General features: G+C 51.3%; 2 protein-coding genes across 2 annotated transcripts in view; one reads left to right on the forward strand and one right to left on the reverse strand.

Moving 5' to 3' along the window:
* Positions 1 to 25,326, forward strand: part of CDIP1 (cell death inducing p53 target 1) — a 100,418-nt gene that overhangs the window by 67,364 nt on the left and 7,728 nt on the right. The gene's annotated exons all lie outside the window — the stretch shown is intronic.
* TRAP1 (TNF receptor associated protein 1) lies at positions 1,111 to 24,336 on the reverse strand. Its single transcript, XM_083872742.1, has 18 exons — positions 24,254 to 24,336; positions 19,657 to 19,824; positions 18,492 to 18,574; positions 17,930 to 18,070; positions 10,876 to 10,947; positions 10,058 to 10,218; positions 9,151 to 9,260; positions 8,893 to 8,966; positions 6,507 to 6,662; positions 6,086 to 6,206; positions 5,892 to 5,961; positions 5,583 to 5,730; positions 4,937 to 5,122; positions 3,814 to 3,952; positions 3,265 to 3,350; positions 2,612 to 2,757; positions 2,200 to 2,272; positions 1,111 to 1,927 (listed from the first exon to the last, which is right to left on the reverse strand). The coding sequence occupies exons 1-18, from the start codon at positions 24,333 to 24,335 to the stop codon at positions 1,826 to 1,828; spliced, it is 2,118 nt and encodes a 705-aa protein (XP_083728868.1). The 5' UTR covers position 24,336; the 3' UTR covers positions 1,111 to 1,825.

The following is a 25,326-nucleotide window of genomic DNA, read 5'->3' on the forward strand; positions in this document are numbered from 1 at the left end:
TTAGAAACCATCCAGCCTCAGCCTCATTGTATCAACACTGCTACTTTTAGGCAATTTTTCAGGTGTGCAGCTTGCAGGATACTGCACTCACCTGCTGTACTGCTTGCAGCACAAAACACCAAAGGTTTTAATTGCTTCAGTCCGTGTTACAATCACAGAATCATTTGGGTTGGAAAAAATCCTCAAGTCCAACCATTAAAGTAGCACTAGCCCATGTCCCAGGTGCCACATCCACATGTCTCTTGAGTCTCTCCAGGGAGGGTGGCTCCACCACTGCCCTGGCCAGCTGTGCCAGTGCCTGACCTCCCTTTCAGTGAGGAAACTTTCCAAATATCCAATCTGAACCTGTCTTGGCACAACTTGAGGTTGTTTCCTTCATCCTGTCCCTGTTCCCTGGGAGCAGAGCCCAACCCCCCCCGGCTGTCCCCTCCTGTCAGGGAGTTGTCCAGAGCCACAAGGTCCCCCCTGAGCCTTCTTTTCTCCAGGCTGAGCCCCTTTCCAGCTCCCTCAGCCTCTCCTGGTGCTCCAGCCCCTTCCCCAGCCCCTTCCCCAGCTCTTCCCTTCCCTTCCCTTCCCTTCCCCAGCTCCCTTCCCTTCCCTGGACATGTTCCAGCCCCTCAATGTCTTTTTCACTCCTCTGTGTACAGGCAGGTCTCCTGTAGTGTAAAGAGCTGGAGGTTGTCCTGTCCAGCACAGCACCCAAAGAGTTAACCAAACCCAGTCCCAGCATCTTAATCTGGCAATTTAAAGATAAGCTAAACAAATACCAGGGCTGCTCAGATCCCCACTGAGCAGGAGAAAGGATTCTTATAAACCATTTGCAGAGTGTAAAGCAGACACACAGAGGGAGTCTAGCATGGCATTTCTGTCTGAGCTGCCACTGCTCCTTTTGATTCAAACCAAGGGCTACATCCCATTTTCAGAGACAAAATTATCATAGTTACAGATTCTCCTGCTTTCCCTCTACACTCTGTTGTCTTTCCACCTCTCTTGCCACCATGTACAGTGCTTGATGCCCTGAAGAACCACAGAGCATCTGAAGAGAGACCAACCAACATCACCAGCTGGAAGACACAAAGAACAAAATGAAGAGGAGAGTAGAGTGGGGGACATGTCTGGAAAATAATAACTGTTTATTTATCATAAATACAGATCAGCTAGGTGTGCAGTTTATCCCACAGACTATCCAGAAAGCCACACACTGGAAACTTGCTCCCAGTTACCTCCCTTTTTCCACAAGACCAGGATGAACTCACTTATCCAGCAGCTCAGTGATCTTTTCTGCCATGGGATTGCACTGACACGTTCCATCAAGAGTATCTCTGTCTGCCAAAGGCAGCAAGCTGTCTTCATGCCAGCAAACTCCTTCTGCCTGGTCAGACTTGGAGTTTTCTTAACTAATTAATTAATTCTTCCAGTGCTTGTTCAGAGCACAAAGGTGCATAAGGATTTTGTGGCTAGGGGGGTGTATTCACAGACCTAATTGGGAATCTTGCTGCCAACATCTGTTCTGAGAAAGGCCATTTTTAGAAACAGTATGAAATGAGGCTCTTCAGGCTCATGTCAGAAATTTGGGCACATTATTTAAGCAACGACCTCTGGATTTTGTCCCAGCTAAGAGCACTGCACTTTGAACAAGATGATGATGTGGGATCTGATAATTACAGGTGGCTCCTCCCCGTGCAGGGAGGGCTGGATGTCCCCAGCATTGTCCCTGCCCTCTGTAATAAGAACCTGTGCTGGACAATGCCTGCAAGCAGCTGCTGAGAGTGGCTGTGCCTGAGGCAAGAGATCAGCACAGAGTTCATCCTTCAGTCCTTGGGCCTCAATTCTTCTCCAGGATTCTGGTGAGGAGTTCGTTCAGCCGGTTTACCATTGGCCTGGGATCCTCATTCAGTCCTGCTGCAATCATGGCATTCTCATAAATCTGAAAAGGGGAAGAAAACAGTAAATAAGCACCAAAGCAACTTCTCTGAGGGAGGAAGGGAATGTCACTGTCCAGGACCTGCATGCTGAGACCAAGAATGTCTTCTAGGGCACCGGCTAGGAAAACATGGACCACAAGTCCCAGAAACACCCAGGGACCACAGAAGGATTTGACTCTTGCCCTCTGTAATGTTTCACCCTGTTTCCTGCCATGCATGGTCTGCAAGCTGGTTCTGGGAAGGATGATGCTGCTTCTGGAGGTCTGGCTCTCACCTGGTCAAGCAACATCTGGGCCAGATCAGGCTGACTGTCCTTCAGCTCACTGAGCTTCTTAATCAGAGCGTGCCTGTAAGAGAGAGATCAACACTGAGACTTGCTGATTCAGGACACAGTGAGAAATTTATTTCCAGAATGAGCAGCTAAGTCACAGTGGGTCACCAAAGTCAACTTCCTTGCTTCTGTTCTGGGGGCTTCTCCCTTCTCTCTATATGTCTCTATAACCCCCATGGTCCCCAGAGGGCTGGGGGCTCATGTCAGAAGTGCCACACGCAGCCTCACAAATTAAGGCTCTGTGGCACTCACTCCACTTAATGGAGAGGACTCTGCTAATTGGCAACCTTATTCTGCCTCCACTCTCCAGAGGCTGCTGTGTCCCAGGCCTGGTGCTGGTGCTGTCCCCCCTTACCCCGTGTTGATCTCCAGGGTGGGCTGCAGGAGCTGGGCTCGCTCCTCCTGGGTCTTGGCCAGCTGCTGCATGCGCAGAAAGTGTCGGGCAGCGCCCATCTCGAGCACGGTGATCATGGCAGGGTGCGTGTCCAGCCGCGTGGTCACCTGGGGCACAAACACTGCTCAGGGCTGCCCTGGACAAGGCATGTCTTGCACATAGGGAAAGTCTGAGGGCTTGGAGTGTCCTCAGCACAGATCCAACCAAGCCTCCACATGATTCATTCCCATCCCACAGGAGCTGCCTAAACCAGCAGGAAAGATGGGGGCCCAAAAGGCCTCGCTGGACCCAAAGCATTCCTCGCCAATACACCTTTCTAGTCCACAAGCAAGAAAAGGCAGCAGCCTGTTCTAGTAACCTGAGCATCAGCTGAAGTATGGGCTTTGCTCAATACACATTGAGATGTGGTTCTTCTGCTGCCACACTGACAATCCAATGTCAAATGCCAGCATCCACACCATTTACACTCAGGAGGCACAGAGAAGAATGACTTCTCACAGGGTCTGAAGAAAAATCTGTGGCAGCAGATCCCCAACCACCTATCATCTTTTTTCCCCTATATCATTACCTCTGTGGATCTCCTGTACTCAGTTACCCAGCCACAGAATACCCACCTTCACTCCAGTGACTCGAGAGCCCAAGGCATTCCTCATCCAGGCCATCAGATCCTCAGCCTCCTTCTCTGTCAGACGTTCTCCAGCTGGCAGGGAAAGAGGGCACGTCTGAATGTGCATTTATTGTGTGCAATGGTCAGTGAGCTGAGTTTCCACACTTCATTTCACACTTCCATTTATCAGTTCTCTTGTGGGAACAGGAGTGCATTCAGCACACACTTACACATCCTCATCCCAGACCATGCCATACCCACAGAGGGCAGGCTCATGCCTTGCTGGGGTCTGTCTGCCTCTGTCTGGGCACCAGATGTATGCATAGGGCTGAAATAAAATCATGGCAACTCCACACATGACATTCCATTTAACTTTGATCATGTGAGATGAAACAAATCTGCAAAAACTCCTAAGTTGCCTTAGACCATGAGAATGGTGGGGTGGAAGGCTCTTGCTTGGGAGCTGCAGGAGCAGGGGAGGAAGGTGTCCCCTCACTGGTTGCTCAGGGTAGCAGGACAGGGTGCAGCAGGAGGGGCCAGGGGAGCCTCACGGTACCTGGGCGGCTCTCCTCAAACTTCTCTTCCTTATAGTGATCAACAACAATGTCTGTCTCCACAGAGATCAGCTTCTTCTTGTCAAACTCCCGGAGATGCAAGAGTGTCAGCTCATCAAACTGCTCATAGCAGAACAGCACCTGTGCCAGCAAAGGGACGGGAACACATTGTTTGGGATGTAAGAGCATTCCCTCCTTCCCAAGGCAGTTCTGTACCAAACAGCAGGAACATCATACAGGAAACTCACAGGTTCAACCCCACAGTGACTATCACTCAGGGCCTGACATGAAAGCAAACCCTTGGAGGGATTTGTTATCATGGATGTGGCAGGTCTGCATCTGAACAAGCCATGCTGCCCAGGGAAAGTGAGAACCAGCATTGACTCCAGTTCTGAGAGGGCCACCTGCCCACAGAGGACAACTGTAACACCATTACAGCCCTGCACAGCAGCTCCCAGCAAAGGTAGGAAACAGATATAAGAACCAGGTGTCTGTACAAGTACTAAACCACAGAATATGCTGAGTTGTAGGGGATCCATCAGGATCATTGTGTCCTAGCTCTTGTCCCTACACAGCACACCCCAACAATCCCACCCTGTGCCATTGTCCAAATGCTTCTTGAACTCAGACAGGCTTGGTGCTGTGAGCACTCCCCTGGGGAGCCTGTCCCAGTGCCTGACATCTCTGGGTGAAAACTGATGTTAGGCACTCTTGATACCCGACCTAAACCTCCCCTGACTCAGTTCCAGCCATTCCCCTGGGTCCTGAGAGTGAAGAGACTGATACTCTACTGCCCTTTGTAAGGATGTTGAAGACCACAGTGAGGTCTCCCTTCACTGCTTTTCTCCAGCTGAACAGACCAAGTACTCTTGGCCGCTCCTCATGTCGCTTCTCCTCCAGGCCCTTCACCATTCTCACAGCACTCCTAATAGCTGAATTTTTTTTAATGTAGCTAAGAGTGTGTGACAGGTCCTTCCTGGCCTCATGCCACAGTCTGAGCAGAGTCAGAGGGCGCCAGGCAAAGGCACTGTGCTGGCAGGGCGCTATCACAGACCTCACTGCCCTGCTCAGCTCTGAGAGCTCTGACTGGGCGTTCCCCTGGCTGTGGCACCACTGCTCACCCACCTCCATGTCCTTCTTCTTCATGGCCTCGAAGTATGGGGAGTGCTCGGCCAGGTGTCGGTTGGGGGCACACAGGTAGTAGATGTTCCTGCTGCCGGCCTTCATGCGTGAGCTGTAGTCGCTCAGGCTGGTCAGCTGCCCCGCGGGCAGCGCCGACGACTCGTAACGCAGCAGCTTGGCTATGTCCTCCTGCAACAAACGTGCTCCTCTGAGCTCCATCACCCGAGCCTTCCCAGCCACAAGGTTCCTCTTGGCAGCCCTGCAAAAAGGCTCAAGGGATTCTGAATCCCTCCTTTCCTGCTCTAGATATTACAGAGGCAGGAAAGTAACCTAGACGGGATGTAGGTCAAGCTCTCCTGGAAATGGGAATTAGGCAGAAGACAGCAGGAGGGGAAAACCCATCCTTATTGTCTGTTATAGCTGACATTGCACCAGTGTGGGTACAGAGACTCTGCAGAGTCTCAAAATAAATAGGAAGCAGCACCAGTAACAAAGAGTGAATGTTTAGGCACTAGAGAATCCATAGGTCTTGGTAGACCCAGGAACACAAGTTATGAGTGAGCAAGTTCCATGGGGAAGTAGCAGTCTCCCTTATCCCAGCTCATGATAATCTTTTCCATCAGCTGTAGAGTTTGAAGACTACTGGTACCTTGACATCCTGCTCTGCTATCGTGACAATCCCTTCTCTCATGAATACCCCGTACTCCTCAAAGAATTTGGCATATTTCTCAGGGTCCTTCTTGCTCTGGTCAATAAAGAACTTGATCAACCTCTTCTGCAAAACATCACGGAGCTTCCTGCAGGAGGAAAAAGTCTTTTTAAAGACAGCTGCTAGAGCAAGACAAGACATTTTAGGTGAACATCTCTCTGTGCAGGGTTGTAGTGAGTCCACTGTCCCCTTTCCCTCATGGCTTTACATCTTTTCCTTGTATCTCAGTCCAGAGATACTCTTGCTTACCTGATCAGGGCACTCTCCTGCAGCAGCTCCCTGCTGAGATTTAGGGGTATATCCTCACTGTCCACAACACCTGGAACACAGAGCAACCCTTGAGCAGTGATGCAAACACAAGTGCCAGGCTCAAGAGGGCAGCCCTTGCCTCATCCCTGTGGAAGCCATCGTCCACAACCTGCTATTCCTGGTGCCACACACACCTCTAAGGAAGCGCAGCCACTTGGGCAGGATGTCTGCAGCTTTGGTTTGGATGAGGATTTTGCGGCTGTAGAGAGCAACGCTGGAGCCCATTTCCCTGCTGATGTCAAACATGGATGGCTTCTGCAGGAAAAGAGACAGGAGGTAACACCAACACTGTGCAGAGTGTGCAAGTCACACTGTGGTCTTCCCTACAATGCTGAACCCAACCAGAGCTGAAATCTTGGCTCTCTTCCTTAGGGACCTACCTGAGCCATCCCCCTGCTCCTGTCATGGCTCAGTATCCCAACCACCCTGTGACACCCAGCCCACTGGATATTCCTCCCTGCAGCCACATCTGCCTCCTTTCCCTAAGCTCTCCCCTTCTCCCCTTTCAGAGCAGTTGGACAGATGTCCCACGTTCCCAGGACAGGACACACGTACTTGCTCGGGCACGTAGAAGATGCTGCGGATGTTGAGGGGAGCGTCGGTCTTGTAGTGCAGGACGTAGCGGGGCTTGTCGTAGGCCTGGGCTATGAAACGGTAAAACTCCTCGTGCTGCCACTCACCAATGTCCTTGGGGTCCAGCATCCACAGAGCCTGTGGAGGAGCAGGGAGAACAGCTCCCATCAGCTCTGTGGCCTCCAGGATGCCAGAGCAGGGAAATAGGACCTTTTAAACAGACTCCTCTGCACAGCCTGGGAGCGAGATGTGGCTCAGGCACATTTATCACAGACTGACAAACTACTGCCTCTCATGGGGTTTGGGCCACCCCTCAGAGGTAACTCTTGCCCTGCAACATATAGGGCAGCTTTGTTTAGCCCAAAACAAAAGGAATTTGGCAAACATCCTTTGCCTTGCACTAGCCAATGGCTATCCTGGTATATCCCACAGCTCAACTGACTGGCAGTTCAAGTTCTCAAGGCCTGACCACCAAGCAAAGGAAAAGCAAAAGTTTAAGTGAACCTTTTGCAACCAACCTGCCTCTCTAGTGAAGGTCACTGTCTCAGCTAAGAGCTTGTGAAGCAGCTCCTGCAGTGCCTGTTTTGTGCTGACTTGTTCAGCAGCTTGGGAGATGCATTGTGAGCCACTGCAGGGTCACTGCTCCAGCACTGCTTCCCACATGAACACAGGCACTGAAGCCATGAGCTCGAGCTTCCACCTGCTGCTGCTCTGACCCCTCAGTGCTTTCTGAAGCACTCAGCCCATGCTCACAGCATGTTTCAGTACGTCAGGTAAAGTCTTGCCTTCAGCAAAGATGTGGGACTCAACACAGAACTGTGTGTTTCCAACTGGGTGAAGCCCACCTCAGTCACTGCCTCTCTTTGCCACTCAAGCCCAAATGAGTGACAGGATTGATTTCTGGGGACAACACAAACATCCAGCCCACCCTCAGAGCCGGAGGGTTTCAGGTCCCTGGCAGCCCTGAAATCCTTAAGGATTCCTCTGCCTCAGAGCCTTGTTCCACAGGTGGCTTTCCCTCATTTCCAACACACACAAGTGTCCTGGAGGGTTTGGAGGATCACAGGTAGGATTATGGACTCACTGGGAGCTCAGGTGTGTTACAGTAGCTGTGTTAGGGAAAATGCTGCATTCTCAGGGGGTCACTTGTAGCTAACAGATATCCCAGTCAGAACAGAGATCCTCCAGCTCCATGCTGTGAGCATTCAGGAGCTCATCGAGGAGAAACCTCCTCCAGGGAATCAACTGTGGCTCTGTTTCCAGTGAACTGATGCTCATGTGTGGAAAAACACAAAGCCAACATCCTGGATAAAGAAAAGGCATTAAATGGGAGCATAATGAGAATAAAGCTGTTGTTGTAAGCCAAGGGAAAACAGACTTTCTGATAAGAAGATAAAAGTCTATGACTCTATTAAGGGCATTTTACCCCTTGCTCTACTACTGTTCTTCTCCAGGGAGCCTGTTCTATTGATTGCCAGGTAGAGAAAGCAAACAGCTGTCTAAAGCTATTTCTGGTTTTGTAATTTAAGGGGCACAGCTAGAAAGCTTTTGGAACAGAAACACTATTATGCAGGAATCCAAATAAATAATCAGTGACTAATAACACCAATTACAGAACCTTAGATAAATTAACATGGTAAAATGTTTAAGTACAGTCTTGAGAGTCTGTGCAGTCAGTGCCGCATTCCAGGAAACAAAAAAGCCACACACATGCTCTCTACCTGCTCTTTTAGGTGAGGAAGCTTTAAACAATCAGAAGAGGAGATGCTGGAGGAAAATGATTAATAGATTTCTGTTTTAAAGATAATTAATTTCTCCCAAGTGATGCCTGCAATTGGGCCAAGAACATCTGAGTAAAATGGATCTGGCTGCAGTATAATGCCAGTGGTCAGAAAATGCCAGCATGAAGCATTAGGAGCTGGGAATAAATCAGGCTGTGAGCTGAGCTGCTAAAAAACCCCAACCACTCCCTGGCTGTGGCTATTCCATGTAAGGGACAGAAAGAACAGCAGTGAGGTGTCAGCACACCAGCAATACGAGCAATCCCTACAGCACTGACATGCCACATGGCTTGAACAGAATAACCATTATAAAGCACTGAAATAATCATTCAGGATAAGGGAAGATACAGATCTTGCTGATCTCCAAGAATTTTCCACAATAAATGCAAACAAGCTGTCGCAGGTATGACTTCAGCTGGATTGTCTCCTTTTGCTCTAATTAACTGATCACTACAAGGTCTGTGATGTCCTGGACAATCCTCCCCTGATTTCCAGGGACAGCAGCAGCTTTATGCTGTTTCTTGTCTCCAGTGGAGCATTACAGTGGTTCATGTCCATGAATGACCTGCCTGTGGCCTCCAACTCACCTGTAACGTGTTAATTCTTCTCCCGTTGAGGTACAGGGGGAAGCTGATGAAGTTGCTGTATTTTGTCACCACCTCTGGAATGGAAAGAAGACACAGAAGGGTCACCTTTGTGGAAACAACACAGCAGGAATTCCATCAGTAACAGCAGGTGAAAGGAGTTGCAGGAGAGGAAAAAACCTGTAAATTCACCTCCCACCTTTGGGCACCAACAGACTTCACAGAGCCCCAGGGGTTACAGCATTCCCCTCCTCTACTCACCCTTGACTCGGTCTTCATTTGCAAACTCTTTGCAGTCTTCTTTGAGGTGTATAATAATCTTAGTCCCAGCTCTGACCCCAGATGCTTCTGCAATCTCAAACATCCCTGAACTAGGATTAGAAACAAACACTGTGTCAGTTTGTGCCTCAGGTACATCCATGATATGATAGAGAAATTGTTAAACTAAGAGCACACACAACACTTCAAGGCCAAGAGGAAAAGGCAAAAAAATCTTGAATGCTTGAATGCTCCTTGTGCCTGTGGAGAAACCCCAAAAACCATGTGGCTGCTCTCCACAAAGACTCCAAACCCAGGACACACTGCTCTGCAAAGACACTAGCTACTGAAAATCCAAACCAGTCTGGTGTCTCAGTTTTCTCAAGAATTTAAATAATGTAGTAAATTCTTTATTCTGAGGAAATTCTAAGGGGATACTGATCTTGTCACCCTCAGAAGCTCCAATTCCAACACATCCAGCAACCCACAGCTTTGCCATCACAGATATTTAAAACTTTAAGCAAAAGCAAAGGATGAGCACACAGCTGTGACCCACACAGATGTGCCTGCAGACCCCAGTGCTGCACAAGCCCTGCTCTCTGTGGGTGCCTCGAGCCAAACCTCAGAGGGATGATCAGACCAAAGAGGTTCAGTTTGTGCCTCTGGTGTGGGGCCCCCTGAGCTGACTGCCAGCAGGGATGGAACAGGAGGCAGGTACTCTGTCCACAGCATGCCTGCCCTGACAAACCAACTCTGTCCTTGCAGTTTCCACATTGGCACATTTGGCTGTGCTTTGTTATTGTGTATAACCTGAGCAGGACCTAAAATCGTCAGCCAGGTCCTGAAAGAACACACAAGGCCTGTCTTTGCACACAGCCCCCCATGGTGCCACCCCACTCTGCAGCCTCACCCATCAGATGACCAGTGGTAGCCTGGGCTGCCTGGCTCTGCTGACTGTGAGAACACCTCCACTTTATCAGCCACCATGAAGGCTGAATAGAAACCCACTCCAAACTGGCCGATGATTTTACTGCTGGCTTCAGCTTGGCTCTGCAGAGCTTCTAGAAAAGCCTGTAGGAACAAAGGAGACACAAACCATCACACAGTGACTTCAGGTATTGCTGGAGGTTGTGATCAATCCCCAGCTGGGCTCCTCAGGCACTGCAGCCTGACAGTCCAGCACCCTCACCCCGTGCTCCTGCATCAGTGCTCTGAGGAAGGTTCCCAAGGAAAAGGGTTTCTCCGCAGGGAGTGCACCTCTGGGAAAGGGGAGCAGTGAAAGGAAAACAAGCTTGGTCAGTCAGGAGCAGGAAACCCCTTAAAATGGTTCCTCCAGAGATGAAAACAAAAATCAGATACACAACAGCCTTGCTGTGGGGACAGAGCTGCTGCTCCCCTGGACATGGGCTAAGTGCCAAGTGGGTGGGTGTCCCTCTGTAAGGATGGTTGGGCAGGAGGTGTTTGGAGTGAGAGCAGTGAGTGCAGCAGTGCTACAAAGGGCCCATCAGCACTGCCTGAGCTCCCTGGGCCTCCCACAGCACAGCAGAGACCACTGAAAGCCAGAAGACCCCACAGGCAAGTTTCACCTTCCAAGAGGGGTGTAATTTCACAGCTGGGCTGAGGGCCAAGGGACAAAACCGAATGAAAAATTACTGGGAGAACAAAAGTGGTTGTAATTGGAGAAGAGTTTTTTCTAAGGGAGGGAGAAGGGTCCTCATCCCAAGTTACCTTCGAGCCTGATCGAGCAATGGTACCAAGGTTAGAAATCAGCTCCTCCTGGGTCATCCCAATACCTGTGTCCTGAAAAGAAACAGCTGAAATATCAGTAGGGAATCATTGCTCCAGCAAACAGCACCCAAGCAACTTACGCCTCCAACTACCACTCACTCCTTCCCCTCTGAGTAGTAAATCCAACAGCAAACTTCCAGCTGTGACTCCATCTGCCCATGGCCAGGAACAGAGACTCAGAGCGCACAGAGCTCCAGGGGCAGCCACAGCTGCCCACAAACCACCAGAAAGCTCAGAGACTCTGGCCATTTCTCAAGGCAAGACAAAACCATGCCAGGACAGGCTGAATTTTACATCCCTCTAAAAAGCACAGGATGGCAGTGCAGGAAAGAGATGTCAACCCAGCCGTGGTCCCACAGTGCCAGATGTCATGCACAGAGACACCCTCCATTCCTGAGCTGCTCTGAGGGGGAGTTTAGGAGCAGTGAGAAGCAGTTTATTTGCAACCTGCAGATGTGGAATCGATGCACCAGCACTGGGAAGCAGCAGCAGAGCAGCGAATCCCTGAACTCTCAGGTAATGCAGACCCTTCTCTGCAAGCACCACACAAACTGATCTCCATCTGCTCTGCCTTTCCCCCCTCCTTCTCCCCCTCACCCTGTGCTCCATGATGTGAGTATGAAGCTGTCAATGTCCAGAAGAGCTCAGTATTACATTCCCATGGGAACAGCCTAACTCCTGCCAAAATACAATGCACCAGCTACACTTTGTGAGGCTCTGCCCAAGCTCCAGAGTCACACAGCTCCTTGTCATCCCCAGGTTATTCCAGAATTGGACTGCTGCATGCAGATAAACATCTCCCTGCAGCTCACACAGCTCAGGCAACAGAGTCTGCAGCAGCACCACCCAGAAAAGGCTGCAGTAAGTCTCAAGCCTGGCTGCAACTTCAATTTTCATGACACCCCAAGGCAACAAAGGTAACAGCAAACCCCAGCTAGAAATGGCCACCCTCTCACACAGGACCCCAGCAAAAATCTTTCCCTTTCTGTTGTCCAATGTGCTTTCAGACTTGCTCCATACACACTTTCCACAGGAGCAAAGGGCAGGCTACTGCCCTCCAGGAGGACACTCCTAAGGAAAAAGTGCCATTCCCTCTCCCAAATCCCAGCACCTTCTTTACCTGACACAAGCATCCTAAGAAGCCACTGTCACATTTTCTCTGAGCCACTTTTGGAGGTGAAAAGCAGCCAAGTGAGATGTGATTCTCATTCTCATGAGGGATTCAGCTCTACCTGAGTACTTGTGATCATGGTTATGGCAGCTGACAGCAGCTGGCACATCCAGAGTGGGCTCACACATTCCCAGTGCCTTAGCAGGGCTGGGATTTGGTGTGCAGGGTCAGCAAAATCAGCTGCAACAGGGCTGGCAGCTGCTAGGTGGCTCGGAGGTGAGGTGACACCCATGGAGCATTTACTGGGCTTATTTCTACCAAAGTAAGTTAATGTCAGTATGTATGAAATAATGTAGTGTTTAATTGCACTGAAGGATTGAGCTGTTCACTTGTGAGGTGCCATGTGGGTAAGACATTTTCCTGCACCCCCACAAGTCACGGCACAGCAATCCCTTTCCCTTGGTTAAGTACAGTAAGGCCAGTCAGCTCACTTGGCTGAGAAGAGGGATGATGCCCAGTAAGATCTCAACAGCGAGAGATCAAAAGCCAAGAAAAATAAACAGCGTATGGCAAAATCTCAGGAATCTGACATGGTCCCTTCCCCCAGGGAAGAAAAAGCCAGAAAGAACAGTTTTCAGCATCTGGTTCAGTTTTTCTTCATGCCAGACCCTGAACAGAACTCTGATCCACTTCTATTTATAGCACAGCATGTCATTCCCAAATTCCAGTGTGTTAAAAAAAAAAAAAATACATCCTTACCCCATAAATTTATTTGGCTATTCAATTCCTAATGCCCTGCCAAACTTACTGCAGAATGCTTAATGACAGTTCCTGGAGACTACTTTGATGAGGGTGAATCTCATGAACAAAGAAAGCAGGGCTCAGAACAGCCAGGATGCTGACAGGGAGAGAGGAAAGTGAAGATCCTGGCAAAGCAGACATTCCCTACTGCAGGAAAACATCTGGGTGGATTAGGATGAAGACACCATCAAGATTCAAGCCATCCTTGCCATGTCCACATTTCCTGCAGCTGCCCTTTGGCTCCTTTCACCACATGGAGCTGCTCGGGGGAACGGGAATAAAGCAGCAGCAGAGAAGAGAGATGGGAACTGAGCTCTGCAGAGCAGGAACTCTGCAAGTCATGGCAGCTCCAGGTCCATGAAATCCAAGGAAGCAGCTGGTGGAACTTGTACTGCCCTTCTCAAAACGCTCTGTGCTGCACCAGCTGCTGGGCGTCTTCACCAGGAACCACCGTGGCATCACATAACCCCTGCAAACACCTTCTGCCCAGCCAGCCTTTGCTCCACCATCAGCATTACAGCTTTTCTTCCCCTGCACACAGTTCTAGCCCTCCCTGCAGCCTGCAAGAGAAGCTTTATCAGACTGACCACAGCCACAGCAGAGCACAAAACAAATTGTCCGTGGGGCTTCTCGAATTACAAAATGTGAGGGATACGCTCAGTATCATGTGCCAAATGTTTCTCTACGGCTTGGAGAGACCAAGACACAGAGTTCAGTGAGCTGAGCCTTCATTAGCTGATGGTTAATTACAGAAGACTTGCTGTAACTCAGCAGAACCACCACCTCCTCACCTGGGTGAATTTCTCCTCTGGTACTCCTTAGGGTGCCGAGTAAAAATCCTCCCCCAAACCACCCACTATAAAAGACAACAAAAAGGCTGCAGACCTTCAGACTATGAAGGGCTGGTGGCCACAAGTGTTGAACTAAACTCAGTAACCCCAAAGAGACATCAGCTGAACATTGTTTTTAGTACCTTTTTAGGTGTGCAGACCTCCAAGGTACCAAAGCTGTTGCTGACCTGCACCTTTGTGCCTCCCGTGCCCTTTGTTCTAACCCTGTGGGGAGGATGCTGGTTGTTTGCAGAGACCTGCTGTGTAAGATTAGTTAAGCTTTGCTCATTACCTGAGTCTAATTTAAAGTATTGTAGAGCTTCCTTACACCTAACAACCCATTAAACAGCCATTAACTGCTGCCTCTGCCATGACTGCATCGGAAGGAATGCTCCCAGCTAGAGGTACCTGGCTGAACTATTGTGTCTTTTCACTTTGCTTTGTTGCAAAACAAACACTTGAAACATTTATTTCAGTGTAAAACCTCAACGGGGCATCAGAAGAACACTGATTGTATTATAAAGACACGCTGCTTTCACCAGTTGATAAGGTAATAAAATCCCAAAATGTCTGATTAGCAAATGTGCCCACTGTTATTTAAATACCTTGATTAAAGACTTAAAATTCACAAGACCAGGACAGCAGCTGCGCTAGAGCAACGTTCTGGTTTAGAATCATTAAAACATCTGCAGCAGCAGCAACCAGCAGAATAAAACTGATGCCTGTGAACACGAGGTTATCTTGGCCTAGTACATGGAAGTTGTCCAAAGCAGAGAGCCTGAGCTGTCCTTTGCAAAACCAGAGGCTCGGCCTCCACCCATCCAGGTCGAAATACCTGCTGTACAAAAAAGTACTGCCTTTCATCCACTTTGAATTTCCCATTTTAATACAGGATATGCTCTTATTCTGCTCTGAAGAGAGTTGAAAGACTGTGCATTTCCTTCCTCAGGCCACAGGTTATTTGAGATGTGTTTACATTTCTTACTTGTTAAAGATGATGCAACCACTGGAAGCCGTAACCCATCCCTGCAATCTGTGGCATATTTCTGTAGTTTTAATTCCACCTGAGACTTGCTAAAGTACAGCCAGATTTACCCCTCTATCTCCACCTGTCCATCTCCTGCTTCCTCAAGCCCAAGTGACACACAGATGCTGCAGTGCAGGTCACCCTGTCTGCTGCAGCCTGGTCCCACAGGGGAGGGGGACCTGCTCCCCACCTGCCCCAAGCTCTGTGGGACACAAGGGTGCACCTGCTCTGTCTGCTACAGCCCAAACAGCCCAGTCCTTCCTGGAGCCCCAGCACAGCCCAGTCCTTGCTACAGGCTGTTTGGTGAGGCAGGAGAGATCTGCTCAGCGATACAGGGAGCTGTTGCAGGGAGGAGTGGTGTTTGCAGTCATTTTAACTCCTCCCAAACACAGCAAACTGGTGATTTTGTGGCTTCACAGACACTGATTTCAGATGACGGCAACAGAGAGATGAAAGCCCAACAAAGGGAACGGAGCAGCCCAAGCTCTGGCAGCGACTCCGCTGCTTTCCCCTGCTAGAACAGCAAGCACACTTCCCTCCCCCAGCAGAAGCAGCCATCAGCTCTGTAAACATTTCAAACCATTTCCTCTAAACTGTCCTAGCCCTAAATTAAGCACCAGCAAGGAGCAGGGCTGCAGCCCTGAGCTCACACATCACCACCAGGCACAGCAGCACAGCAGAACTACACAGCTCCAACACGAGCACAGCACAGCCAAGTGCCTGTCACCTGGTGCAGGTGCTGAAGGTGAGCTCTGTGCTCACAGAGCCTTAGGGTCTGTAAGAGGCTCTCTGTTCCCACCTCAAAGGGTCCAAAACCACGTTGGTAAAGCCTCAGCACGCACAACTGCAGAGCTCTGCAGAGCTGTTCTCATTGGAAACACACCCCTCACATTTTCAAATGGATTTTCTTAAGCACTCTGACCTTGCAGGCTTGTGGCTGCTACAGATGGAGCTGTCCTAGAAACACGAGGCAGTTTTCAAAGGGATGGAGGAAATGGTAGAATTTGCTAAAACAACAGGACTTTGGTGAGGGAAGCAAGGTGGTGGAATTCAGTCAACACGTCCCTCTTAGCAGATACTCCACTGCAATGCTTAGGTGGAATATTCCTGAGTGAGGACATCCTATCAGAATTCTGAGTCTTGCTGTGCTTATGACTGGCATCCAGTCCTGGCAGAGAACAAGGAGAACTGCAGTCACTGAACAGAGATGAGTGCAGTCCTATACCAGATCTACATAAACCCCCAGGAATGTGGCTGTAATGGCCATCACACATCACAGACCTGCCTTTTCTCAGCTCAATGAGACACAAAGAGATGCTACAGGGTTTGGAAGAGGAGAGAAAAAATTCAGCAGATCCAGAGGCATGGAGCAGCATGAAGATCTGAGAAGGATCCAGGGGTGAGAATGAGACAATGGGACCTTTCTAGAAATAGAAAAGGGGTGACTGTTGCTACAAGTGATGTATAAGGGACCTGCTGCCTCTTTTTTGGTAGGTCCTAGTGGGTACAGAAAACAAAACAGTGACTAAGGGAAGATCCACCTCTGCCCCAATCACTGCAGCAAGATTTCTTTCACCTTTGCATTCCTGAAAGGCATAGAAATGTTCTGAATAACGCTTGTTCACAGTAATCATTATATGCAGTTTGCTTCTTCAAGAAGTTATAAATAACCCCCTGACTGGAGGTAAGGAGCTTTCAGCACTCTGGAGAAGGCAAAGCTATTAAAGAGATTGGAGCAGCGTTGTTCTTGCTGCTCCCCACAGCCCAGGACTGCTGCAGTTAAAAGCTTCCTAGTTAAGACTCATTTAATGGCATTAGAGAGGCACTGACAGCCAGGCAGGGGGTTATAAAAAGCCCAATCCCTAACCCAGCTAACTGGGATGGCATCAGAGGCACCCTGCAAGGTGGGCAAGCAGCTCTCCAACCAAACTGCCAAACAAGGGGAGAGCTTCCACAGGGACAGGGCACGAGAGGTAACAATGTCTTGATGGAATCAGATGCTTCGTGTCCACTACAGTCTCAAAAGGGAAAGATGAGAGGCAGGAATGACCCCCCCCGCCTGGGGCTAAGCCAGGGCTCCTCAAACAATTGGTGTTACACAGGAGTCAGAAAACTGCAACAGTGTGACAGGAATAGCAAAGCCCTTCACCATGGTTTGAGAATCTCTGCTCGGTGATTGTGTTGCCCACTGACAAGCACTAACTTCCCCATGGCAACTGCAGCACTTGTTCTTCAGAGGAACAGAAATATAAAATAACTCTGCAGCCTCCAACAGCCCCTTGTGCTTTTGTCCCACGTGAAAAAATATCAGCCTGTGTGCTCTATCTGTGCCACATCTCCCCTGCACCTGCCATCATGGTCACTCAAGGCCTGCTTCATCCTCCTCCTCCTCCTCTGCTCTCCTAAGAATGTCCACAGCTACACTCATGGCTGACACAGCTCCACAAGGAAAATGAATAGTTGCCTTCTTAACATTAGGAACTCTGCCAAGAAAGCACCAAATCTGAGGCTCAGCCTCCCACCCTGGACAAGAGCCACGAGCAAGATCAAAGTGCAGAGAGAAAACCCAGCTCCACTTCCCTCCCCACACTGAGGCCCACAGGTGACTGCTCTTACACAATGTCTCCCTCCCAAACAGCATTTTGTCACCAGCAGGGACAACCAAAACCTGGGCACAGGGAAGTGCTGTGCTGCTGCCCAAATCTACAGTCCCAGCTGTGCCTGAGGGCAGAACCTCAGCATCAGCAGGACTCAGACTGTCCTGGAGCAGGAAGAGATAGAGACAGGCAGGAATGGGAAGCTCTTTTCACTACCCTGGCATTTCCCTTCTCACCCAGGGGAGAGAGAAGGTCTGCAAGCAACCATGTAACACTTCAGACTTAAGGAGGTGCATGAAAACCTCCCCAGAGGTCAGGAGGAAACCAGATTCACAACTTAACCACTAGTGAGAAACTCACATAACCTGGGAAGTGCACTAGGCAGGGGTACTGGGAGAAGAGCTGCAGAGAAAGAAGGAACAGAACATTTTCCTATGGCTACAAGTGGGGAGCAGATAACATTGCTGGTTTCTCATCAAATCCTGAGGTTACAGCCTCATGAACCAGCTGAGGACAGAACATCCTTGGGGACTGTGCCACTGCTCAGCTTCCAGTGACTCTTCACAGGACAAATGCCAGTGATGAGAGCAGCAGGGAGCAACCCTCTGCTGCTACCAAAGGGAAGTACCTGTATGGTGATGGTTCCCTTTCCACTGTCTGTCTGCAGGTGGATCTCCAGCTCTGGCAGGGCCTTCCCCTCCGTCATCAGCCGGTGCCGCAGCTTCTCCAGCGCGTCGCTGCCGTTGGAGATCAGCTCCCGGATAAACACCTGGGGATGACAACACACAGCCTGACCCTGCAGCCTAGCCCTACAGCCTGACCCTGCAGCCTGGCCCTGCCCCTGCACAGCATTCCCACAGTCCTGCGAGCTCACTGCCTCCCAGTAACTAATTCCCAGCTCCCCAAGCTGGGTTTCACCATTATGTGCCAGGAGAACAGTTTGAGAACTCAGTGAGAAACTGCAGAGATTCAAGGCGCACGGAGTCACTGGGTTATACCTACAGATGGGTTCAAAAACACGTTTTCAAGGTGTCTTAAGGAAACATCATTCAAGAAAGACTGACATGAAAGCTCAGGACTGAATGGGAACGGAACAGTTATTCTCCCAGCTCAACCATTTTGGATGTATCCCTTGACAGGGACAGGGGTTTGCCAATGGAAGATCTCCCAGCAAGTTGTGGGTGTCTTACCTCTTTCTCCGAGTACAGGGAACAGGCAACAATGTCCAGCAGTTTCTTTGTTTCAGCCTGGAACTCATGTTTAGAGGCTGCACCTGGAAAAAAGGTTAGGGTTGTTCAGCTTGAAGAAGAGAAAGCTCAGGGAGCACTTAGAGCACCTTCCAGGGCCTAAAGGGGCTCCAGGAGAGCTGGAGAGAGACTTTGGACAAGGGCCTGAAGTGACAGACACAGGGAATGGCTTTACACTGCCAGAGGGCAGGCTTAGATGGGATATTGGGAAGAAATTCTTCCCTGTGAAGGTACTGAGGCCCTGGCACAGGGTGCTCAGAGCAGCTGTGGCTGCCCCTGGATCCCTGGAAGTGTCCAAGGCCAGCCTGGATGAACACATCCATACAGCCACCCTTGCAGGCAGGGAGCTGTGCACAGGAAACCTCCTCAGCTGAAAGAGCATCCTTGGCCTTTTAAAAATAGCAAGAGGCATTAGACAACTCCTTTCTCCTTCAAGAGGCATTAGAAAACTCTGGGAAAACACAGGGAATAGCCACAAGTCCCACATCACCTCTGCCATGCCCTGCTGGTGAGGATGTACATCCCCCAGGGATGGGGTGAGGCTGGAGTGTGGGCAGCCAGCACATCAACCCCACCAGGGACTTCACAGCCTGGCAGTCTCAAAAGTACCTCCCAGGAAAAGCACAGAGGCACAGAGTTAGGATGTTTCTTCTGTGCTGGAATAATTCATTGCTTAGACTGCTTTAGAGCACCTTTCACTGAGGCTGTGCAAAGCAATTCATTCTGGCTAAAGGGCTGACACCAGGACTCTCCTCACACCTCCATGATCCACAGCAATGACCTGGGCAGGCACAGGAATTTACTTATGGGACAGAAAATTCCTCTCAACCAATTCCAGTGCCTGTGGAGCCTCCACTCATGACCACCAACTGCCTGGCTAAGCCCATGGATGCAGTCTGGATGTCCTTGTTTCTCAGTAAAAGCCATTCTGACCTCCACAGCCAGGTTTTGGGAGGTGATGGTGCAGCACAGATTGAAAAGGATGTGGTGACCAACACCTGCACTTCTCCAGAGGCAGCAGCACTGCTGAGGAGGGCTCACCTGCAGCACACCTTGACCCAGGTGTGCCCCAAGAGTGTCCCCACAAGAGATCTGTGCCCAGGCTCACCTTTCACGTTCTCTGTGTTGCTGATGATGGTGTGTAGGGGCTCCTCCTCCTTGCTCTCTGCTGTTTGTGTGCTGTACACCCGGACAGCAGGAATGCTGGAGGCAGGAATGTTGTGCTGCAGGCTCCAGCGGTGGAGCAGTTGTCTTTGCAGACATGCTGCTCCTTTTGCTAAAGACAAAAGTGAAGATATTTCAATACACATCATCACAAGTCCAGCAACAACAGGAGCACTCCTCAGAGGTCACACCTAGGTAATGCCAGGGGAGTTACACTGTCTGAACAGTTCCCTCACTATCCAACACCCACCGTTCCCCCTCCAGAACTGCATTCCCTGCATAAAAAGGGCAAGTTGCTATTTGGCTCTTTTGAATTAAAATTTTATCCAGAAGATGACAATTAGCAGTTTTCCCACTGAATTAACCTGTCAGGAAGAGGCAGTTTGCAGCTTTCACTGCTGTTACCTGGCTAAGCTGAAGACAACTCCCACATCACTGCCTGTGAAAATATAAATTGGTAATAAATATTTGGCCCTTGACTGTCCAAGCAGAGGGATTACATCCCCCAGCAAAGCTGGGTCCAAGGCAAGCAGCACATGCAGCACCAGCAAGGCCACCAGTCACAAAATCAGTGGGGAAAACGAGACCAGTCAAGAAATGGCAAAAACCTTGTAAGGTCAGGGATTCCCAGTTCTCCTCCTCTCATTATGCCCAGGTGAACCCAACAGTCCTCTCTCTGTTGGGCGAATGAATCAAAGCCAAGCCTGGTCACAGAAAGACCATTGCAGCACCACAGACCTCTGTCCAAAGCCTGTTCCTTGGAGTGATTTCTGAATTGTTGGGAGAATGGCCTGTGCCAGAGCAGGATCCCAGAAGGTGCAGACCTGACCCTGCAGCTGCCCTGGGGAAGGCAGCACCTTGGCCTCCCCAGTCCTACAGTGAACATAAACAGACTGGACTGATCTGGGAAACAGAGGAGGAACCAGGACAGCCTGGGCAGAGCCAGGAGAACATGGATAAGCAGCAGAAGTGGCTGGAAGCAGTGACAAGCTCAGGTTTTCCTTACAGCTCTCTCTGTGCCTGTTGGCTGTTTCATCCAGCAAGGGAAGGAGGCAAACCCTACACCTGACATTTCCAAGGGGTCCTTTCTCTAGAAGATTGGCTACAAAACCACCCAAAGACTGAACCAAACCCTATTAGTATGGTGAGAATCCCAATATACATCTATGACCTTAGAAACAGCTTCCATGGCCACCCCCTGTCCTCCAGGCCAGCTGACATGCTGGGGGAGCTCGGCTCCCTCCTGAACTTTCCTCCAGCTTGCCACATCCCTTGGCTGATCCCAGCATTCCAGCCTTTTCACCAACATCCTCATCCTCTAGCTCAGGCTCACTTCACAAGTGCTGGGCAAACCTCCTGCCCCCCACAGCAGGTCCTACAGTCAGTGTGGTCATCAAGAACAGGGCTTGCTGCTCCAGACCATCATGCTGGGCTCTCACTTGCTCCAGACCAGGTGAACATGAACCCCTGAACTTTAACAGCACTTCTGACTCCTCACCCTCAAGAGCTGACAGAGGAGGCTGTCAGTCTTCGTTCTTCCTCTTCCTCCTCCTCACAGAAAGCTTTGAATCAAAATCCACTTCTCCAGCCAGAAGCTTGAATGACTCTCCAGTCATTCTGCCCTTAAAGAAAAGAGCCCACAAATAGTTCTAAATGCATCTGAACACCTCCCACACACATAACTGTGCTCTCTGCGTCACCGACAGCTCTGCCGCATTATCGCAGGACACGTTCTGGAGCTTCCACTGCCTGGGCTGGGATCCTCTGGGAAAGGGGCAAAGAGAACTTCAGGTGGCTGAGGTGGAAAGCAGCAGAGCCCTCACTGTCCAGCCCCTGTTCAGAGGGGAAGGGCCTCCAGCTCAGGGTTTATATATTTTATTTATGTATTTACATCTTTTATACTCATTTTATGCTGGGTGCTGTAGGATACTGCACTTTGTGTAAGCACACACACATCACATTTCCCAAACACCAGAAATAAAAGAGAGAATTTCGCTCCCTCCCTGACTCCAGGATCTAAAAAAGGACACAGAGCAGCAGCAGCTTAAAACCTTAAGGTCACTTTTATCATCAGATGTCCAGGCAGCAAAGCCCCAGAGCCCCCACACAGGTCACCCCCCAGCCCATGAACACCAGCTGACTCTAGAAACTACAGCTATCTATAATTTTATTTCTGGCTATTTATAATCGTTGATGTATTCAACATTTTTTGCCTCCCTACCTCTAAAGCACAATAATAAATCACCACCCATCAATTCGGAAGTTACTGTCAGATTTGTGAAATGTTTGGTCTTATCATCCTTAATGAACAGCCTGTCCCATGCCAGGGGGAGACACAGCTCATTAAATACAAGCTGCAGCACCTTCAGCCCACTTGCCTCTCCAGAGTCCTTGCCTGGAGCAAGGGAGCAGAAAAGGCTCCCGGCTATTCTGGGTATAAAACCACAATTATCAGCACACAAGAGCTGTTGAGAGGCACCTGCTGAGGTAACAGGTTATGTGCTACTCATAATGAGCCTCAGAAACAAATTCCTAAGCCCAGGTGACAGAGAGGAGGAATGGCTCTTGCCCCAGATAAGCACTGTGATGTGCTGAGGCAAATCAGGTCTTTTGATATTCAGTTAATCAAATGTGGAGCTCTGCCACAACCCACACCCCTTCCTATTCCCATCACTGCACCGTGAGAGATGGAAAAACCCACATTACTCCCCAAATTCCACTTCTCTGTGATCCCAAGTGATCCTATATCCATGGCCACAGACCTGCCTCCCACACCCACAGCAAAAACAGGGGAATCCTCAGGGGCTCCTTTCAATCCTGACACCAGGAAGCCTCAGTGATCCCCCAGCCAGTCCCCCAGGAAACAGCCTCTTCTGGAAAAACCACTGCAGTGAGCAGAGCCCAGCGCCAGCCAGAGATTTAGGGTGGGAAACCACTGCACAAAGCAGTCTGTGGCTCAAAACAAAAGAGAAGAATTTGGGTCAGCAGGAATTACCATTCCAGCTCCAGGCCAGGCAGCTGGGAGCCCTGGGAAGCTCATGCAGGGAACAGCTCCAGCAATTAACACTCCCAGCTCAGATCTCCTCACACAGAAGGGCTCCCTCGCTGGGCACCAGATCCCTGAGAATCTGGGGAGAAGAGATTCCCTGACTGACCCACTCACACCAGCCGCAGCCTCTGAAATCCTGAGAGCAGAGAGGAAACACTGCCAACTCCACCTGATGAAGGAAGGGATGGCTGTCCCTGCAGCCTGGATCACAGGGAAGGAAAATGCCTCCTGTTCCCCACACAGCTTTTGCTCACTACTTTTTCCCTGAAGGACCTGAATGACAGGTTAAGGAATAAAACTCTGGTTTCACTCTGCTGGAGTATGTCTAATCCACCAGAGGCAGCAGCTTTGTTCCCAGACACGGATGCTAACAAGTCTCTGGGGATTTCTGTGGAGGAAGAGCTGGATTGCCCAGAAACACCCAAGTGGCACTCAGTGACACAATAAATCTGACAAAGTGACCCTATTTGTCACACAATATCCTGTCACATTTTCTCTTTGTAACCTGCAGGGAAACCACAGACCACACCAACACACAGAGATGTGTCAATCAGGGGCCACACAACAGATACGGAAACACAGAGTACAGCATGGGCTGCTGGCAGGGGACAGGACACTCCTCACCATGCTTCAGTTAATGGCAACTCACAGGCACATTTCCAGCCCATGAGGGCCTTGATAAGGGAGCACATCCCATAACTGAGGCCTCAGAGTCTGGATTTTCCTAGCATTCACTCCCATCAACTGTCTGAGGTGAAACTCCAAGTGCACCTCTGGGAAATGCAAACCCTTCAGGCTCATCTGTAAAGTCCCCTGGTACTGACATGGTGAGAGAACAGCACCACTGCTGCCTTCTGCTCTCAGACACCTGGGATGGTATCTGGTGTGAGGTGGGACATGCACTGGGACATGATCTGAATGTGCTGTGCAGCCTGTATGAGCCAGCAGATACCCCTGGATGTCCTGTACCCCTTATACCGGCCAGATGAACTGGGAGTGCTCTATGAACCAGGACACACACATGGATATGGTATATAGCCCTACACGTGCCAGGACATGAAGCTCTCCATGCCACACGATCTGAGCATGCTGTACACCCCGCATGAGGCAGGACACGACCCTGGAGCCGCTGGTTGCCCTGAACACGCTCAGTGCCCGACACGAGCCCGCGCTATTCCCTGTGCAGACCCAGAATAACTCGCCCTTCCCCAGGAAGGAGCGTGGGGCGTTCTCGGGTCACTTCACCGGGCGCTGTGCGCGCTGCTCCCGCGCTGCCGGTCCGGCGCCCGTCCCGACTCTGCCACGGCCGGCACCAGCCGAGAGCGACGGGGTGCTGCTTGTGGGACACGGACCCTGCGCACCTCCAGAGGCCGCACGAGGCCGAGCGCAGCAACTTCGGGCAGGCGCGGCCGTCCGGGCTGAGCCGTGCAAGTCCGGCCGCCCCCTACAGCCCGAGGGCCCACGCCCCTCACGCCGCCCGTCCCCCCCTCACCTGCGGGCGGGCGCAGCCGGGGCTGGGCCCCGGAGCTCCGCAGGGCCGCCAGGAGAAACCGCCCGCCCCGCGCCGCCGCCATGCCCGCGCTGCCCTCCCGCGGCGCCCGATGATGACGTCACGGGGGGGGGGTGTGTGTGCGCGCGAAGCCCCCCCCGCCCGCGGGCTGCGCGTGACGCGCGCGCGGTGACGTCAGGCTGCCCCTCGGCCCGCGCGCGCCGGTTCCCTCAGGGCTCCTCCCGCCTCCCCCCTCACGGCCCCGACCGCCCGTCCTGAGGGGAAACCGGGGTCTGTCCCCTCCCAGCCCCGACCGCCCGTCCTGAGGGGTCACCGGGGCTCCTTCCCCTCACGGCCCGACCGCCCGTCCTCGGTGTGCACCGGGATCTGTCTTCTCACGGCCCGACCGCCCGTCCTGAGGGGCACCGGGGTCTGTCCCCTCACGGCCCCGACCGCCCGTCCTGAGGGGAAACCGGGGTCTGTCCCCTCCCAGCCCCGACCGCCCGTCCTGAGGGGTCACCGGGGCTCCTTCCCCTCACGGCCCGACCGCCCGTCCTGAGGGGACACCGGGCTCCTTCCCCTCACGGCCCGACCGCCCGTCCTGAGGGGACACCGGGCTCTGTCCCCTCACGGCTTGGGCCGAGTCCCCTCCCGGCCCTGCCTGGTTCCCCTCACGGTGGCGTTTCCAGGGCTCTGCCAGGAGGTCGGACGCCAAGCCCAGCACACCGTTGTCGAACCGCTCCTGTTACGATGGTTAAATCCCGTTTAAGGTGTTTCTGAGGACTTATTAGGAAAGGGAGTCACACACATAGGTTACAAATCCACCCTCCTCTCCCTGTGGGGACAGCCCTGCGGGTATCCCACAGGGAATGGCCTCGGGAGCCCATTCCACGGGACGGGCTGCGGCAGGAGCTCGGCACTGGCAGCGGGCAGGGCTCGGGGCACCGTGCTCTCCCCGCTCCCCCACAAAAGGAAAGGAGCAGCCCTCAGGGATCGGCCCTCAGGGATCGGCCCTCAGGGACCAGCCCTCAGGGACCAGCCCTCAGGGACCAGCCCTCAGGGGGCCCCTGTGTGCC

Source organism: Zosterops lateralis, assembly GCF_965231275.1.
Source record: "Zosterops lateralis genome assembly, chromosome: 15".
Taxonomy (NCBI): Eukaryota; Metazoa; Chordata; class Aves; order Passeriformes; family Zosteropidae; genus Zosterops; species Zosterops lateralis.